General features: G+C 32.7%; 1 protein-coding gene across 1 annotated transcript in view; it reads left to right on the forward strand.

The window, feature by feature from the left end:
* The window catches only part of unc-13 (protein unc13 homolog), a 217,859-nt gene that overhangs the window by 146,995 nt on the left and 49,593 nt on the right, over positions 1-21,271 (forward strand). The window contains exon 11 of the mRNA XM_089642160.1: positions 3,897-4,037. Coding sequence (XP_089498286.1) covers positions 3,897-4,037 — 141 coding nt within the window. The remainder of the gene's footprint in view (positions 1-3,896; positions 4,038-21,271) is intronic.

The raw sequence follows: 21,271 nt of genomic DNA on the forward strand, positions 1-21,271 counted from the left end.
TCATTCAAAATGAAAATGTTGCTTGAAACAACTATATCTGTTTTTAACGGCCAGATCTAAATATACTGGCACTTCCCTCCTCCCATCTCTTTCCCCTCCTCCCACCCTATTTCCCATCTCCTTCCCCTCCCCACTAACATGAGCCTGACAACTTCACCATATTCGGGATGCTATACTCTCAGTGGCTCCTCCTGTGGGGAATTTTCATTAAAAAAAAACTATAATGTGAATAAGCGCAAATGCCTACAAACGTAACTAAAGGTCCCATGTATTGGGTTATATTATAATGTAATACTATGTCCGTAAGACCAGCATCTTGTATTGTATTCAAACGTGATACCACCATGTAGCCTGATAATGACAGCATTGTTTAGCCAACAATGAGTTAATTGAGCATATGTATCAATCTAATTACTGCTATAGTTTAACTCGAGGATACACATAATAATATATTAGTTTTCAAAAGAAAATCGTGACATGTAATGAAAAAGGCATTGATAGGTAATTAAATACTAATTGAACAACAGCAATCATCCTGAACCACACCTAACCTAACTTACGTGTAAAGTTTTCGGAAGGCACCTTGAAAATTATCAATTCAATGACTTTGCGTAAGGGTATATTGAACCGACCACAAGTTTCTTCGTACTATTTTGTGAAATTATGGTATCTTGTAAACTTGTCAATTCGAACTTTTGCATATTAAACTTTTCCTTCCACGTAAGATACGAAGGTAATTCCAAAATTAAAGTCTACACCCTACAAATGACAAAGCTGGGATTCAACGCTTCCTAAATGACATGGCGTCGAGCTGATACGACATAGGTATACAAAAATGCAACAGCGCTTAAAAAAAATTATCGGCCGAAATGGCGATTATGTAGAAAAATTGATAATTATGCATGCTTTAGAAGATGTAAAAATTATTTAAAAAAATTATTTATCTTAGTTTTTCTAAAAAATAGAAGACCTTGCATTTGTTATTATCTTCATATTCAGTTTCCATGTACCTAATATATTTTTAAAAAATCATCTTTTTCAATACCCGAGTCACTTTTATTCTCATTGTTATTTCACATTGAATTTTGAAATCCCGCGGGATTTTTTGTAAGGGGCATTAAATTGAAATAATGCCAATATTTCATTTTTAATTATTTGGTATTAATTATATTATGATACTAGTATGGTAGTTTATTTTATAAAAATAAATTGAGAAAGTAACATATTAAGTCGTTTAAGAGGTCTTATTTTGTTTATCATCTTTGGTACTAGTAATATTACAAAAATTAATCGAAATGTTAACATAACAAGTACTTTGAAGACTAAAAATAATGAAATAAAAACAAAACTGTCGCTGACATGACTCTCTGTAGTCATTTGAGGTCATTCATCTATGATACTAATATATTTAAAAAGGTTCCATGATAACTCAACACAGTGACAATTCAACACACTTTTAAAAAGTGATATTAAGTCACTAGAAACGATGAAAAAAAATTAAACCTAACCTAACCTAACCTAACCAAACCTACTTAACCCAGTTAATAAAGTTTTTGTTTAATCACTTTCCATGACTTTATACAACTTTTTAAACATGAGATTTATCCGGTCACCATTTAAAAAATACATTGAAAACGTTACGCAATAAGTATTTTTAGAAGTCCTGAAAAATAAGATCGTAAAAAACATAGTCTATGAAGAGTGAACGGACATTACTGACAGCATGTTATTGGTGTAAATTGAAAAAGAAATCTTTCCCACAAATTAAGATCAAATATAGCTTTTATCCCTGTTAAAAATGTACGAACCATTAGCAAAGTTCACCACCAGTTACTTTACAGGCTCCTGTCTAGCACCTAGCGGTCAGAGGTAAAACTAGGGCTAACAGATAAAACAGATGTTTTGCCTTATCAATTGGCTTTCTTTGACAGTGTTTGTTTACAATTAGCTTGTCAATGTGTTTTACTTGATTAGATTATAAAAAGCCTCGCCGACTGGATTCCTTCTTCTCTCCTATAAAATAGTAACAAGCAGTCATTATGGTCTACAGACCATTAGTAAAAGTGTTTTGTCCGGGTCGGGAATAATTTAACTCTTTGTAACATTAAATAAAGTGAAATGCAGTTTTGTGCAGTAAAAAAAAAGCCATGCGTCTGTTATTGAAGACTTCATCAGGCCCAAAGAAATCTTAACAATCCCTTGGGATTGCGGAATGCGGGATTGCAAATCCTACTCCTGAAGTCTCCAAACTGGACTACTGCAATAGTTTGCAAACTCGTCTACAAATTATATGTAAATTTGAGAAGACTACTGTGAATACTACTAAATGCTTTGTACTGTTGCAAGAAGATATATATATATACCCAGCAATCGGTAGAAAAAGGCTTCCTAACGAAAAAGCAGCTGTTTAAACAAGGATTGCTTAACACAGCAGTCCGCCTAACGAGAGTTAAAAAAGCGCATTACTAACTAAGCACACGAGTACAAACCATACCATACCATAAACTGCGGTGACATTGTATTTCTCTCGACATTGTTTATTTCTAAAATCCATTTGGTACATACGATCGTCAAAAAAAGGAGTTTTTATCTCTTGCTTGTCTTTCGAAACAAACATAAAAATCCGTCATGTTTCAAATAGAATCGATTTTTACAGGTCGTTTCGGAAAATAATGCAAACGGGTTTTATGTTATTTTTTCATACGATATGTTGTTTCATTTTATAATTCTAGCTACTGGGATACATTATTTATTTATGAGTACAATGTAACTACATCACGTGACAAACTGTCATCAAAGCAAAATAGAGATTGCATTTTGTCTGTTGACAAATTGTCACGATCCTGCCACATTTTATGAGTGGAAAAAAATCCTGTATGTTTTTTAAATAAAAATAATAATTGCGTTTCTCTTTCACTTTTTGCAGTAAACACAAAAATGTATATCGTTGTGCTAGTTTACTAACTGCCCAGTAATTATTTACAAATGTGGGTACATGGACAATTGTTTATTTTTTAAGTAAATTATAACTGACAGATATTTTGCGAAAGAGGAAAAACTATAAGCTTTAAAATGCTTGATTGTTAAAACATTCGGAATTCATTCTTAAATCGGTTGTAACAGGGCTGTGCTAGGGATTTTAAATCCGAACCTTTATGCTTACCAGACTCTGGTCTAAACCACTGAGCTATCATGGTAACGTTTTAACCTGATACTAATTTTATAAAACTGAACTAGTTATTGGTCTTTAGATTACAAATTTTATTAATACAAGTCAATATATCAATAAACATAACTAACTAACCATCGCAACATTTCTTCTTGGGGGTAAGCAGAGAGGATAGACCGCCACACAACTATCTATATCTTGACACACGCTCCATGCTACATGTACATTTATGCACCGTCTCTTCTATTATTCTGACTTTCGCCAACTCAAGTATTTGATTCACCTGGTCGTGCCTTGCCTTCCTCGGCATCCTCAACTTCTTCTATAATTCAGCATCGAATCATATTTATTTTTACTGGGTTCTTACAGATGTTCTCACTTACATTAGAACAATCTAGTAATAAAACTCAGTTATAATAGGTACATTAAATTACAAATAATAAAATCAACATAAAAATTTAAACACAAATTATAAAAACTCACTCAAATGACAAATTGTTTGGATAAAGATAAGCAAGAGATACAAGAGATACCCAATGATACATAATAATATAAATTTGTCCAAATGTTATATATTTTGAGAAAAGGCAGGACATTTTTTTCTGAAAATAACGAATTCTCAGATAATTAGAGACGGTTTCACTCCTGTACTCAACCTCGTAAAAATCGCTGAATACAGCCATTTCTAACTGTTATTTTTACATGTCATTTTAATGTTTCCGCCTAGGTCCGGACTCTGTCAGGCGAGATGGACGTGTGGTATAACCTGGAAAAGAGAACTGACAAGTCAGCCGTTTCTGGGGCCATTCGGTTACACATCAACGTGGAGATTAAGGGAGAAGAGAAGGTGGCGCCCTACCATGTCCAGGTCAGTTCTTACTTTTACCCGTGATGTTTTTTTATTTATTTTTTTTATTTTTTTTTTATTTTGGAAACAAACAGTCATTTATATATTTAGCATTAACAGCAATTATTTACAATATTAGACCAATAATGTTCCATTAATTCTAGTCGTTGATTCAATATTTGCACCTATACAATACATTTATAAATTACAAAAAAATATAAAGAATAAACATTACAATTAAAGACAGTTAGTAGTAATACAGTTTTCGCATGATTATAATAAAAACAATTAAATAAACAAAGATGATAGGATTATTTCACAAAATAAATTAAGTTATCAGTTTAGTAAGTTGCATTTTATATGTTTTCAAGTTACACTTGAAAATGTCTACATCTCTAGAGGCATTGTGAGTTTTACAGATACGTCATATTAAAGAGTTTTGCGCATATTTGGCTTTACAGTGTGGTGTTCTAAATAAGTTGTTCGATCTGGTGTTGTGTTCAGGGCAACGAAATGCAATCTTTTCTAGCAGATATGATGAATCAACAAGACTGTTTACGATTTTGTATAAGAATAGGGCATCAGAAATTTTTCTACGTTTATATAAAGCGGTAGGGTCAAACCGATGATCGCTAAAGCGGTGTTTAATAAATTTGGATTGGATATTTTCAATACGATCAATGTATGTTTGATATTGAGGATTCCAAATGACTAAGGCAAACTCGAGTTGTGACCTTACATATGACATATGTAGCAGAATTAGTGTGTGTGCTACAGTGAAAGGCTTTGTAATGCGTATAATATATCTCAATTGTTTATAAGCTTTTTCTAAAATATATTCAATATTCAGGGCAACGAAATGCAATCTTTTCTAGCAGATATGATGCTTTAACAAGACTGTTTACGATTTTGTATAAGAATAGGGCATCACAAATTTTTCTACGTTTATATAAAGCGGTAGGGTCAAACCGATGATCGCTAAAGCGGTGTTTAATAAATTTGGATTGGATATTTTCAATACGATCAATGTATGTTTGATATTGAGGATTCCAAATGACTAAGGCAAACTCGAGTTGTGACCTTACATATGACATATGTAGCAGAATTAGTGTGTGTGCTACAGTGAAAGGCTTTGTAATGCGTATAATATATCTCAATTGTTTATAAGCTTATTCAAAAATATATTCAATATTATCTTTAATAATTAATTAAATAACATTTTAGAATCTAGCAGTACTCCAAGATCTCTGATTGATTCTACTCGTTGTAAGGGTACATGGTTTAATTTGTAAGTGTAATTAATGTTAAGCGTATTTTTACTTTTCCGGATATACCGAATCAATGATTTGAGGTGTGTTTTTGCTTGATCGGGTATACCTAATCAATGATTTAAAATGTCTTATTACTTTTTGGGTACACCTAATCATTGATTTCAAGTGTATTTTTACTTTTTCGGGTCTACCTTAATAATGATTTAAATTGTTTTTTACTTTTTCGAGTGTACCTACACAATTATTTAAATTGTCTTTTTACTTTTTCGGCTTTACCTTAACAATGATTTTAAGTGTGCTTTTACTTTTCCGGTATATATTATCTATGATGTCTATTTTTTACTTTTCCATGCATACCTAATCTGTTGTGTATTGTATTAATTGTGTTAGGCGTTTTTTTCGGGTATACCCAATCAAAGATTTAGAGTGTCTTCGGGTATACATAATCTATGATGTTAAGTGTGTTTTCATTTTTCTAAGTACACCTAATCTATGATTTTAAGCGTGTTTTTTAGGTATTCCAAATCCATTGGTAATGTACTTATCATACCGAGAAGACGTTAATATTTTGTGTGCAGTTTCGAAATTCCGGGTCAATATAATAAATATTTTTTTATAACGATATATTGATTAACGATACAATTTATTATAAAAAGGTTTTTTACACGTCACGAAACAAGCAAATAAAAGGGACAAATTTAAAAAAAACTTTCCGGAAAAAATGCAATCACCAAATTATATAACTATCATATAGTTAATATCATATAGATAATTATATAACTATATAATTATATAACTATATTTATATAACTATATAACTCCATTATTGCTCCACATTTTAACTACTGCTCATCTATCCTTTTCCTGTGTAACGACCGAGAACAAAATAAATTTCAAATTCTCCAAAATAGGGCAATGAGAACAATATTTAGACAAAATAGATATTCAAAAGTAAATAAAATGTTAAAGGAACTAAATTGGATAACGGTGAAACAGATGCTGACCTTCAACACGATGATATTTGTACATTAAATATTGAACAACCTGTTACCCAAATATTTCTCAAATAAATTAGGTATGATTTTCATTTTTAAATTACTTCAATGGCTCATTTATTAATACATATGTGAAATAAATATATCTGAAATATATTTTTTTTAAAACGTTTAAATTTGACGATTCACGATAAAAACTTAATTTTGGAAAATTTAAAACTTGTATGTATGAAGCTAATGGCAAGCAAATCACTTCATTCATTTGAATTTATTTTAAACTTTTACTATATTTTTTGGAAAACCTTCATGTGTTTTTTCAGAAGATTCTTTAAATATTAATGGCCTCCGTTGTCGAGGGGTAATGCTCTAGACTGAAGGTTGTGGGTTCAAATCCCGGTGTGCGTAAGTAAATTTTATTTTTTTGTTATTTCACAAATTACTCTTTTAAAAATAATATATGGTATATTTGCGGTACGTTCTAGAGTGGAAGATACTCTTAGTATTGCTTCGGTGTAAGACCATCATTCAGAATTTAAAAGTTGCTTAAAATAACTTTGGCCATGTTCAGTGACGAGATTTGAATAGCCAGATACTTCCCCAACGTCCTCTTCCCATTCTTCTTCTCCTTCCCACGACCTTCAACCTCACAACATACCCTGATTGGGGATGACATAGTCTCACTGGCCCCAGACGGTTTGTAGCAGTTGGGACTCTTGTGCGGTTTTACTTTTTTTTTCAATAATGTAAGAGCGCACATATAGATGGCGATCATAGTAGTCTATTAGGTTAACCATAGATGGCATTGGCTGTCGAGGATAATAGGATAGTAAATAAAGTGACAACCTCAAGGTCGGGGTCCAGATTATTCCTACCGCCTGCTAAATAAGATATCTGAGGTCATTGTCAAAATCTATCACAATAAAGTCCAAAGTGTTTTGTTGAGACCAGCATTTTTATTTAGAGTTCGACATAACCCCGGAGACACAACAAACTGGCGCAGCCGGTTTTTACTTTTCACTTTTAGAACCAAATGTAGTGTTAGGCCAGCTTTTCTTGTTTACGTGCTTCAACATTATTTTATATAATTCAATTTACAGTATTTTATGAACATACTTTTTCTTTTTTCTATAGTTTTAGCTGATGTTACAAAACATTGTAGAATTTGATATGCTGTTAGCGGTTATTAAAATATTGTAATAATGATAAATTGGTTCGTTAAGGCACTCACTAGCAAATAGGTAAAACAGACAAAATATTTTAAATTTATTTTGACTCTCAATTTTAAGAAAAATTGAGAATCCATTATTTATCAGATTATACGCTTCCCATGAAAAATTCCCGAGAGTTATGTAAACTAAATACCCGATAAAGTAGCTTTTTTTTAACAGCTTCTGTCGGTTCAGTGAAATATTGAATCTCACTTAAAATATTGCTTTAAATCCATAATTTTCGTTTGTAATATCAAGGAATATTGCGTTGTGAACTCCAGGTTTTTAGGGTATAAGAAATGCCTGTAGGGTAATTTTTTTTTGATTTGGCCAAACTGATGATAGTTTAGATAAATATGAAGACTTTTTAGTTTAAAATCGAAAAAACGGATTATCCTACAATTTGCTGAGGACCACGTAGGAATAATCTAGACCCAAGATAAGCTAATGAATTAAATTATTTTTGTGTTCAAGAAAAAGTTTCGATGCTTGAAAATATATGCTTAATTTAACTCCAAGTTAGGGAAAATGAACTAATTTCAGACTCACGAAGAACGTTTATCACTTTGAACGTTTACAATTTAGTATTCTTATATATGGATTACAATTTATTCTTCATTCAATTTTAATTGATGTAATAACAGAACTTGAAAATTAACTTTGAAATTTTATGAGTTGTTCAAATTTTTAGTTATTTTAAAATTGGAAATTTTTTTTAAACCTGTACAAATTGATATGAAGATTTTTCATACTGTCGAAACGTAACCTTTTTGATATTGTTAATGCGAATAATACTTAAGCGCAACATATACACACGGATAAGAGACATGTTAAAGGAGCTGAATATTTTGACGGTGAAGCAAACTGTGTATTTGAATGTACTTATTTTTATACATAAAATTAACCTAGGGATGATGTCTAAGGAACTGAAAAGAAAAATAAATTACAATAACGAGATACACGGACACGGGACGAGAAATTCTAAGCAAATTAGATTGCCAACAAGAAAAAAAACAAGCACCCAAAAATCTCTGATGTACCAGGCCGTTCAACTCTATAACAAAATCCCGAAGGAAATTGCTGTGATAGAAAATATTAATAAGTTCAAATATGAATTAAGAAAATATGTCATCTAAATCTACATCTCAATTATTAATGTTTCTTTTTTTTGTGACTTTAGTGAAATATTTAAAGAAAGATTATGTTTGCCAAACAACGTACATGTTTATATGTTTATAAAACTATTAGCACACACGAAGATGTGAGCTAACTTAAGATTAATAAATAAATAAATAAAGTTTTGTTATTTTACACAGTTATCAGTGAGGTGAAACCGCAACCTTTGATTATATAGCACAGCGAAGGAATACCACAATAAAAAACAAACCAACTTCTAATATTAAATAATAATCATCTGAACCTTTCTGCTCAGTCGCATACATAATTCTTTGGATCTGTTGTATTCGGATAATACTTCCATATTTTACAAGATTTACGTTTTTGTCTCTTTATGGCCTTTGAACATTACGCGGGCATTATTCAATAACGCCGCACTATTATTAGACATGAAGGCAAATCTACCGTGAGTAATTTTTTTTTTGTTTTTTTTTATAGTGAATACCTCACAAGAGTCCCAACTGCTCCCGTCTGGAGCCAGTAAGACTATGGCATCCCCAATTGGGGGATGTTGTGAGGCTGAAGGTAAGTGGGGAAAGGAAAGAGGAAGGTGGGGAAGTACCTGGCTATTCAGATCTAGTCACTAAACACGGCTAAAGCCATTTGGAGCAACGTTTCAATTCTGAATGGTGGTCTTACACCAGGGCGATACTGGTAGTATCTTCCACTCTGGAACGTGCCGCAAATAAACTATATATTATTTTAATTAATTAATTGTGAAATAACACAAATTAATCAAATAAAATTTATTTGCGCACGCCGGGTTCGAACCCGCGACCTTCGGAATGGCAGACCAATGCGTTACCACTGGACTATGCCGGCCGTCTTATTTATTATATATAAATTTATTTATTTACTCTAATTTCTTGTTTACTAGCATGGATCGAGGCCATCAGGTAAATTTACTGCGATTTCAAAAAAGCTTTTGACAAGGTTAATCACCTTATTCTTATTAAAAAATTAAGTATAACGGAATTAGGGGAAACTTATTACGTTGGTTCATCTCATATTTAACAAAAAGACATCAAGCTGTATCATTACGAGGACATACTTCCGTATGGGAACCAGTTACTTCTGGCGTACCACAGGGATCAATCCTAGGACCGCTGTTATGTATATTTTTGATTAATACTGTTTCTGAATGTTTCATGCATTTTTATTTCTCTTATACGCCGATGACATAAAAATATTTGCCATTGTTAGGAATTTAAATGATTGTCTGCTCATCCAACGAGACTTAGTAAGGTTCAAAGCGTTTTGCAATGAAAACAAATTTACCTAAGTTACAACAAATGTAAACAAATAAGCTTCACTAAAAATTATAACTCTATTATACACAATTATTATATAGGCAACTATTCACTAGATCTTGTATACTGTATAATGGATATTGGCGTACTTTTTGATTCCAAACTTCATTTCGATGCGCACATTAAAAACATTGTGAATAAAGCTTACTGCATGCTAGGCTTTATTATCAGAAACAGCCGCGTATTTCGAAAACCTGAAACCTACCTTCTGCTTTACTATACGCTGGTCCGTTCTCAACTTGAATACTGCACCTCCATATGGATTCCACTTTACGATATCTATAAAGAAAATATTGAAAGTATCCAGAAGAAATTTCTGCGTTACCTCAGCCACAGAATGAGCGCACCTAAACGGGGATACACAAATATGCTCTCAAAATATAACGTCTCCACTCTTACGAACTTACCTTGCCCTAATGACCTTGTACAAAATCTGTAACAACTTTATCGACTGTCCTGGCTTACTCAATCTAATAAACTTTAAAATACCACGCAGAACGACGAGGCTTCACGACTTATTCCATATTAGTCGGACGCGCACAAATTCTGGTGTCAGGGATCCAATCAGAAGAATAATAATAATAATAATACTTGGATGACTTGTATAGCGCCGTTTTTGTGCAAAAACACCTCAAGGGCGCTGTAAGAATGTGCCAATTGTATAATAAAAACCAAAACCTGAAGGATTTCGACATATTTTTTGATACATATAGTACTTTTGGTAGGAAATTGAAGTCTGTTTTCCTATAAAAAAAAAAGAAAATGTGTACTTACTTCATTCACTATACTCTTTAAGTACTTTTTTATAATTATCTCTAAACTTGTATAAAAAATATGTGTACACGTTTATTTGACACTGAGTATTATCTATATACAAAATAATTTTCTTGCATACTTTTTACTTATTTACATGTAAAAAAATATTTAAAATTGTTATCTACCAGTCAATCTGTGAGAAATAGTTAGGATGCAGGCGAATTCTCAAGTTATTGTTTTACAAAATTATCTTTTAATTACTATCTGTATTAGTGTTTTCTCCTTAAATAAATAAATAAAGACTTACATTATTACCTCAACCAGTCACGGGGAAACTGTACCCAGATCGCGATTGATAAACCTTGGATAATTCCTAGTTTCGAAACGGCGCGGCGTTATTGAAACAAAATTAATAGCCGTCAGAGGACGCCTGGCAGATGTGAAACATCTAAATTGATTTTTATTGAAATTAACCAATTTAATATAAAGCGTCTCACCTGTCATTTCTGACTTTGCTAAAGGAGTAACGCGTTTTTGATATATTTTTTATTACATTATGCAAACTCTTAGTTTACTTTATTGGTTTTTTTATGTGAAACCGCACCAGAGTCCCAACTGCTCCCAACCGTCTGGAGCCAGTGAGATTATGGCATACCCAATAGAGGTATGTTGTGAGGCTGAATGTAGTGGAGAGGGTAGGCGATGTGAAGAGGAAGGTGGAGATGTACCTGTCTATTCAGATCACCAAACACGGACAAAGCAATTTCAAGCAACATTACAATTCTGATGGGTTGTCTTAATACTAGATAGATACTGCGAGTATCTTCCACTCTGGAACGTGCTGCAAATGTACTTTATACTATATTAAATAACACAAATTAATCGAATAAAATTTACTTGCGCACGGCAGGATTGAACACGTGGCCTCCAGCTTGTTAGTCGAGAGCCTTACACCTCGACCACGCTTGGTATATATCTCTCTGTCTTTGGGTCAGCCTCACGTCATTTTATATTCTAAAACTTTTAATATATTTATCCTGTCTATCTAAATTGCACACGATAATCGAGAAAAGAGACAATCCTAATTGTATAATTTTGGGGTTAAAGACTTTAATGGCAATATGAAAATGCCCTTTGGGTATGAACTTAAATCATTCGGCTAAGAATTTATGTAACTACATATTGAGGATGTTGACACACTCCCGCTCGACTCGTACAAATATGTAAGCGATGCACATATTACAACTAAGTAGCTCGACCATTATCTAAACCAATGCTGTATTGAAAGGAAAATATACCGCATCGATCAACCGAAAATCTGAAAATAAGGATATAACTGAAGTTTTCGGGAATACTTTTTGCTCCTTACAGTTCAACCACAAACATTGGATAAACAGATTGATACACCAACGCATCAAACAGAACAACAGCCTTCCATCGTCATCTTAACTGAGATGATCCAGCGAGCAATACGCAACATGATCGGGCTCAGACACATTCCGAAAGAACTATCCAAAACCATAATAATACCGATCCCAAAAACCCGCCAATTGAACCTGATTTCATCCGTTAATCACAGGCCATATCTTTTGCTTCAATAATCGCAAGAATCTTTGTAAATGTGATCTTAAATTTAACGGAAGACAAACCTCAGTACAGAGTTCTCCCAAATGGGCTTCAAAGCTGGATGCTATACTGATATAGTCATATACTGAATAAAACAGACAATCAAATATTACAAAACCAGAAAAACTACGGTGACGCATGTGTATGCTACAGTGTATGCTTCCTAGATTTGAGCAAAGCTTTTGACAGGGATAATTATTATAAGTTGTGGAAAAAACTGACCAAACGAGTACCATCGCAAATTGTCAATATATTGAGTAAAGCAGGAAAATTTTGTAAGATGGAATGATAGCCTATTAGAAGCAGCTAAACTAAAGTACGGAAAACTTGTCTAAACAAGGACGTTTAATGTCCCTAGTGCCGTTCAACGTGTATATAGATGAGCTAAGTAAAAGTGATGGAGTCGAATGCCATATTGCCTGGGTATGTGTGAACAATATTAGCTATGTAGACGACGTTGTCATACTAGCCCCATCGGCAAGAGCAATGAGGAAACCTCTGGCCACGTGCGAAGTCACGGGCTAATATAAAATGCTAAGAAATCATCACTGCTGATATCTAAAGCAAATACTGATCCAGTTATCATTCCGCCCATGTGTCTCGGAGGAGCAAATCTGAAAATCTGCAGCGAAACTGAAACTAACTGATAAAAATGACATAGAACGTCAAAGTAGAGTATTGAAAGTACGAGCCAACATTGCCAGGAGATTCAACAGGTGAAGAAGCAACTATTTCATACATACTGCAAGAGCTTTAACACTAGCGAACTGTTGACAAGTTACACACAAGGCGTCATGAACACACTATGAGTACAGTATAATCACTCATACAGGGCGCTGTTTGGTCTCCATTGGCGATGCAGCGCCTCGCAGATGTTCTCAGAGGGAAGAGTGCATTGGTTTGCTGCCTTGATGCGCCGAGTAGCCGGGACGAGTCAGCGCTACCGGATATCGGAGAACACTATTGTTGAGGCCGTCGCCCAGTGGCAGGGCGCGCCCCTACACATTTATTCTTTTATTTCATTTTCATTTTATTATCATGTAATTTATTTAGATGTAAGCTTTTAAATGGCGGACAGTACAGCACTCGCCGCTCTGTTCAGCTGAAATAAATATCTTTGTCACAAGTCATTAGTAAGATTTAAAAATTATGCAGAGGCAGCTTCATACTTTAAAATTGATTGACTGTCTGTACGGAGGCATCATAAGGATGCACTATTCCTGTATAAAGTAGTTAACAATAATATTCAATTCCCAGAGTTGCTAAACCAGATTCCATTCAATGTACCTGCGCGTTTAACACGCTCTTGTGTCCTGTTCAGGGTTGGTCAATGCAAAACTAAATCTAAGCAGAATTCTTGCCTAAACAGATTATGCAAAAATTACAATAGCGTATTATCCAAGGTTGATATTTTCTGTTGCGACCTTACCAAATACAAGAGGTCCATAAAAGAATATTTCTCTGGTGGTTTGTGAATAATGTTTATGTCTCTATTGTTTATATCTCTATTATGATTTGATTTATATCTACAACCTCTTTCTGTGGCTATAAATGTATTGTTTTATAAATTTTTCGTTTTACATAATCTTTTGTTTTGTATAAATTTTTTGATTCATAAATTCTTTTTTTACAAATTTAATTTATTTATTCCATATTATGCTGTCTCAGTAGAGGTAAAGTCACAAGGAGGAAATCCATAATTGGTTTTATTTTGGCTGTATAATACTTATGTACAAACTGATTAAATGTAAAATGTTGATTTTCCAAAAATTAATAAATAAAGAAACATTATTATTACTAAACAGCAATCTCGTCGCACACAATAAACCTCTCACCCTGCTTATGTTTCTTTGTTATCAGAGTTCAAATCCATGAAAACATTGACGAGCAACGTTACTAGGCACAGTCAAACTATCATGATGTGAATCAAATATTAATCAGGATTTTCGATACAATTTAGGTTAAATGGTGATAGTCTATCTACGGTATTCTCGTGCACTTGGGGAATAATATAAGTTGGAAAGAAGTGAGGGCAAGGAGATGTAATAGCTTTGGAAGTAAAATTACTTGCGTAATCATATCTTGTCACTAAACCTGGCTTAAGGCGACATAAGACTGTTAATAATGGTGGTTTTCTTGACGTTCACATTTTAATTATTTCTGATGAACGAACAAAAATTTCAAATAGTGGGACCGGTACGGTTGCAAGTTATTTAAATTTAAGATTAATAAAAATAGGTCTTTACCCTCTACAAACATTTGAAATTTTAGTAATACGTTCATCAGAAAATAATAAAATAAACCCAACAGAAATACCGATTTTCAAGGGCAAGGTCGACCTTTCATTGTATCTTCCAGACTGGAATGAAATGCAAGAAAACTACCTGTAAATTCTTTATCATATTTAATTTAATGAATACATAATATAAAAAAACTTTTAAAAAAATATCAAAAACCAAAAAAAACCTTTTTTATATTTATATTTTGTATGAATTATATTATATTAGTATACCGCTTGGTTTTGTTGTTGTTGTTGTGTTATTCCGAAGTTGGTGTTTTCATGTGTGTAGGTACTATAAATATTAAGTTGTATAGATTATTTGAAATGAAAAAACTAATTGAAAAATACATTATATTTCTATGGTAAAAAAGGTTTGCCGTATTTTTTCCTTAAAACATTTGTGTGTGAGTTTAAGTGGAAAAAATCTTAGGGAGAAGAAAGTTTACAATCTGAAAGTTTTAAGGTCCTCTTTTTACTTCAGCCCAGGGACAACAGGAAGGTTTTTACAGGACCTACATATAAATATATCTGACGGGGCCTACCTATACACTAGAGCCAGGCGGTTTAATTTCACGCAAATCTTAGGGAGTGAAAAATTTCTATTTGTCAAATTAGTTTACTTTTCGGACTGACATTAATTTTCGAAAAAATCACTCCGAAATGAAAAAGATTTTTGAATACCTTTGCTTTTATGTTTATTTCACTTCAGTTTGATAACAACGTGTATGTACTTCAGTATACCTACCTACATAATTTTGCAAGTACCTAGTAGCATTAAAATTTGTCATTTTTTAAACACAAAAATATTATTAATGTACGCCTCTTAGTGGGCTTTTACATGAAGTGAATGTAAATACCGATGTGTTAACTAGGTATTATACCTCCAACCATTTTTAACTACAAAATAAAATAAAATGCTTGTTTTCGTGATACCTATTCAGATATTTTACCACCTTCTTTATCCCCATCTTCACAACTTTTCCCAATTGGGAATGCCAAGTCGGGAGCAGTTAGGACAACTCCATCTTCCAGAAATGTTTAGCTTACAGCGTTAATTCTATCATACGTAAGCCATAGATATATGCAGCTTTCAAATACCCATTTATATGTCAATAAATCAGATAATCTGCAAAATTACTTATTTCAGATTGTCAATTCTTCGGGTATAAACCTGGGCTCAACCGAATAATAAAGCGATTATTTAAAAAATTAATAATTAGTTTGTTTTTTTTTTTTTTTACTTATTTATAATGGACTATTATTGTAAAGTTGTTTAGTGCCTGCATCCATTATCCGCGATTTTTTTAGTTTATTGTACTTTTATAATAAAGAATTTAATTGAACTTTTACGCTTTTCTTCAACCGTAAACGGATGAAAATATTTTTCTTTGAGCTTACACAAATTATTGTCAAGTATCATATTATGCCTATTCCTAATATATGTATATTATTTGTGCTTGCGGAAATCTATTGTGATTCTGAGAGTCTATTTTAATGTCAAGATGTTTCACTTATGGTATAATGGACGGAAATAAATTCAATATAATCAAATCTGCGAAAGGGAGTCTCAAAATAAATAATTCAAATTTGATTTTATGTTCATTTATTAACGCCCATTTTAGGGGCTTCTACACATGATTTTTTTAAATTATACAGTATATTTTAAACATAGCTAGCTTGGGACAATAACAATCCTTTGTATTTGTTCAATGATAAATTCAAGATGTGTACTGACTATAACTATTTTCCTCCATAAGTATTGTGGGCAAAGGGGAATACATATGGTATAGTATAGTATAATATTTGCACTGAAATAAATCCCAACTTCTAGTATTATGTTGTGGAATCCAAAAGCTTATCATTGCAAGCAATTCTGGACTATCAATTGCATTATTTAGAATTTTCTGTCAGTGAACATCCTTCTTTCAGAGAGTTTAGGCATATTCATTTCATTTGAGAGAGTGTTGTAGTTCTACAAAATTGCTGGAATACCCCTTTTAAAATTTTAGAATTTATTTTGTATTATTTCAATAGCTTGTACATGAATATTGTAATGTTGGTTCCAGACGGAAGAATTGTACTTTAGTTGACTTCTGACAAAGCGTCCTTCTACAAGCGTCCGAAGGACATTACTAGCCACAAACATCATATTACAATAGAGGCTCTGAATATGTATATATTTTTGTATATAATGCGTAGTTATGTGATTTGTTCGTCGTTGGAAAGATAAATTGACAGTTGAAAGTTAAAAACTATTCATATTTTTTTATCGTAAAAATAGCATAAAAAGTGAAGTGACAATTTTATTACTGATTCTCTAAACAAAAGGAATGTGTTTTCTAAATAGTGAATTCTTACAAAATTGTGGACGTTTCGAGTCAAAATATCCTTTGATATTTTTTTGACATTTTCGTGTTTGGCAAAAAAATAATATTTCTTTTAAATATCGATGTTTATTTCAAAAGATAATTTTATGAATTTTCAAAAATGTAATTTATTTTTACAACAACTTCAATAATAAAAACTTCCATTAATTTTTTTTAAAATGTTGTTGGTACTTGTAGGTAAAAATATTTTAAAACTTGAAATTTATTGTTGAAATTTCTGGTTAACTTATTAATAAATCTCGTTCCATGTATATTTTAATAATAACCGTTCAATAATAATAAGTATCATTGTGAAACTTTGATGAATCGATAAGTGCATGCCATTGTAATGAAATAACATCAAAGTTTGTCGTAACAACGTTGGTGATTCTCATATATTCTATACCTACTAATATAATTATTATGACCCATTGCGATTGAAAATAGGTTACTAATTTTGCAAACTATATCTGACTAACCTGGTTCCACGAGACATCTCAACCCCTTTTTACTTTCCCACCTTAGTTTTTCTGTTCCACGAGCCATCCTTAACCCCTTTTTACTTTTCTGACTTATTCTATCTCTTCCGCGAGCCATCCTCAACCACTTTTCACTTTCCGACCTTAGTCTTCCTGTTCCACGAGCCATCTCCAATCCCTTTTTACTTATCTGACTTAGACTATCTGTGCCACGAGCCACAATCAACCACTTTTCACTTTCCGACCGTAGTCTTTCTGTTCCACGACTCATCCCCAACTCCCTTTTCCTTTTTTGACTTTGTCTATCTGTTTCACGAGCCATCCCCAACCCTTTTTACTTTCCCACCTTATCCGATCGGTCATCTCTTGGAACCAGGTTCATCAGGTGTAGTCTGCAAAATTATTAAACCTTTTTTCAATCGCAATGGGTCATAAAAATGAATGTAAAAGCTGTAGTAAAATTATATAATGATGGTGAACCGAATTTCTGCATTTGAAATTAAAGCAAAGAATGATAGACGTTTGGGTCAAAGACGAAACACACCCACATCGCATTAATGCCATAAATATTAACCGTCTCGCTAATGGAAAGGTTCAAGCCCCCAGTCCTAAATTATCGAGGAAGAGTAGTTTTAATGTCGTTAAGGGCTTTATTGCACCCTGCCTCCCGCCTGGACTTAGTGAGATGCTACCCTACTAACTGCCTCATTTCACTAGCTAACTTCAAAGCGGAAACGGAGAACAAAGTGTTTTCGTTTATAGACTGGCAATGTTGTCTTTTTCAGAAGCGCTTCTATATTTGGGTCTAATTCGATCGCTTTTCATTCTCTTCTCGAATTTGTTTTATTGTCCTATCATGAAACTTGTAATGTAACACAAATTAGATATTTGTTTATATATTCAGTTTATTTCTCTGTTATAACGTATGTACGATAGCAATAAACATTGTCATCGATTAAATTGGAAAACAAACAAGGAATTTTATTCAATGACATTAATCTAAACTTGTTATTGTCTCATAAAGTTAAGATAAAATGTGGCAAGTAATGAACACTATTATGTTTCCAGTAAAATTCAAGTAACTTTTGATTCAAATACTACCTCAAGGCCGACTAGATTTACAAGCATGGGCGCCTGACGGATTTCCATTTTGAACCTAGTAATTTTTTTACCTGCTCCGTTTTCTTTGTGCGCGATACGATTGTTGGGAGGAAGGGGCTTGTAGAAAAATATATTTGAAAACTGGGCAATGGGGCCAAAAAGATTGGGACCCTCTGGTATTGATAATAATTCTTGGGGTGATCTGTTAAGAGACGTATACATTTATGTAGTGCCTTTGTTTTTGACCATGCGACCTTTGGAATCTTACGCAACGAATGCCGTCAATTTAATTCGCGTACTAGGGTTCCGACATGGGTCATCTAGGCTTTTTTATGTCGAAGGTCACAGCTCGAAGAGTATTTGAAAGTCTACGTCAAACTCCCCGTCCCGTTTCTTTTGACTGAAAAAAATATGTTTACATATTCAAAATAACTGACCCTTCTCTGACACCGGGTCGCTTCGTCTGTGAAACCCGCCTGAGCCTTCATTTGAATAACAATCACGACCGAGTTCAGGCTAAAGGCCGATTCACAATATACGTATTTATATAGTAATATTATGTGGACAGGTTCCTAGGAAAATTGGCAAAGGTACCAAGCGCACCCGCGCGTTCACGCCACGGTCAAATATGATTGTAGCGTACTTACTCTGGTATGAATAAGCCGGTAAGTCACGCTACACGCCATTATTATTGTTGTCCGACGGAACAAGTAGCTGAATTGACTGGATATATTAAACAAAACAGTTCCGTTTATTTGTTGTCTGTGTTCTATTGTATTGGGTTGGCGTGTGACAATTTCTTTAATGTTAAATAATGTATTTTGTTCTATGGCGTGTTTATTCTTATATTATCTACTACATAGTAGATTCTGATGCACTAATCCTATATTATGAGAATTTTTAAAGTTCTCGTATAATCGAAAAATTAAAAATATATATGAAATACAAATATTACAGAAAAGTAAGAGACGCAATTAATGCATAGTATAATCAGTGCAACATATTATTTAACAATAATAGAATAATAGTGTTATCGTAATCGTTGCACTAATCGTAATAGAGCAATGATTTACTGAATATTTTTACCATAATCTTTATCGTCAAAGATATAAAAAAATTACAGTAAAACAATTTGAGATGTACAGTATTCTAAAAAATATTTTTTTTAATATCAAACATTTAAATGTTAACAAAAAACTTACAACGACATTTTGACTCGAATGTGCATAATTTTAAAAAAAATGATTTCCATAAAACACATTCCTTTTGTGTAGGCAATTAATATAACACTCACCCAACTTTTTATGCCGTTTATACACTTAAAAAGTGTTTAACTTTCAACTGTCCATGAAAAAATCCCGTCTATTCGTTATCATATACTTTAAAACATTTTTTTTTATTTTATTCGTGTATTTAAGACAAACCGACTAAAATGATTATTTATCTTTCCAACGATGAACAAATCACATAACTAAGCATTATAGAAAAAATATAAAAATACTTTTATAATATATACCCGGTCAAATCTGTCCTTCAGAGCCTCTATTGTAATATTATGTCTGTGGCTAGTAATGTCCTTCCGAGGCCTGGAGGGTTAACTCTCTTGCATTTATTTCCTTTTTATATCTCTGAAAGCATAATAAAGTAGGTATTATTTTTGCTTTTTTGGGTACAAAAGTCTTAACGTGATCTGAATTTCCCTATTGAAAAAAACATTTTAACGTCCCCTGGGGCCCTTAACGAGCCGCCAGTGTTTCCATTGATCTCATCCGGGCTTTACCAATGAACAAACCTTCTGAATGTTTACCCTTCCCTTTCTAGCTTTCCTTTCAGAATTGCATCAATTTTGTTTCGGCCAGCAAATCACCTGAGGAGGTATCGTTAAAATTGATTTGATCATATTAGTGGGGTTTCCGTACAAAAAGGCTGATTGCAATAATTAATGTGGTCATTTAGCTTCGGACATTTCTCATTAGATGCCATCTGATTGGATTGATTTGTGAGGTACTCAATGTTGGAAACTAAATTGGCACATGCGCAGTTGTGGATCGGTGAAGTATTTCGAAATTGGCAGTTTTATTATTTATTATTTATAAGTCTTCTTATATATCACAGCGTTATTGTATGCTCTCGTGTACTATCTTACTGTAGCTATCTTACCCATCATAAATCTAAAATAAGACTCATTATTTAATTTTAGAGAATTCAAAACACAACTAAAAAAATTATTCTGAAAAAATGTTTACAACATTAATTCGTAATAATAATTAATAAATAAAATTTTAAAATAAAATAAAACTTAAAATAATTCATAAGTAAAACCAAACTTCTTCAAAACACCCCAAATATAAAGTAAGTATGTTTATTGTACATTCGTATATGCATTCAATTATTCATGTTTGTTGCAAACCATTAAGACTGAAAACAGGAAAATAATTTACTCGTATATTAGGTATATAAAAAATAAATATACTGAGATGTATTATCAAACAGAAGTTTAAAAAAGAAGAAAAATAATGTCTGTTGTATATATATAGAAAGAAACTAATGAGTAATGGCAAAATACCGACGCTGTAATTAATATCGAATTTAAATAATAGTAGCACAGGTTTTTCCAATAAGAGGTATTATTTTGATATTCAATCGTAAAAGATCAATGGTTTCGTTGCTTGTGTGGCACGTAGCG

This window comes from Hesperophylax consimilis, chromosome 2, assembly GCF_061612785.1.
Source record: "Hesperophylax consimilis isolate HC1 chromosome 2, BYU_Hcon_1.0, whole genome shotgun sequence".
Classification (NCBI taxonomy): Eukaryota; Metazoa; Arthropoda; class Insecta; order Trichoptera; family Limnephilidae; genus Hesperophylax; species Hesperophylax consimilis.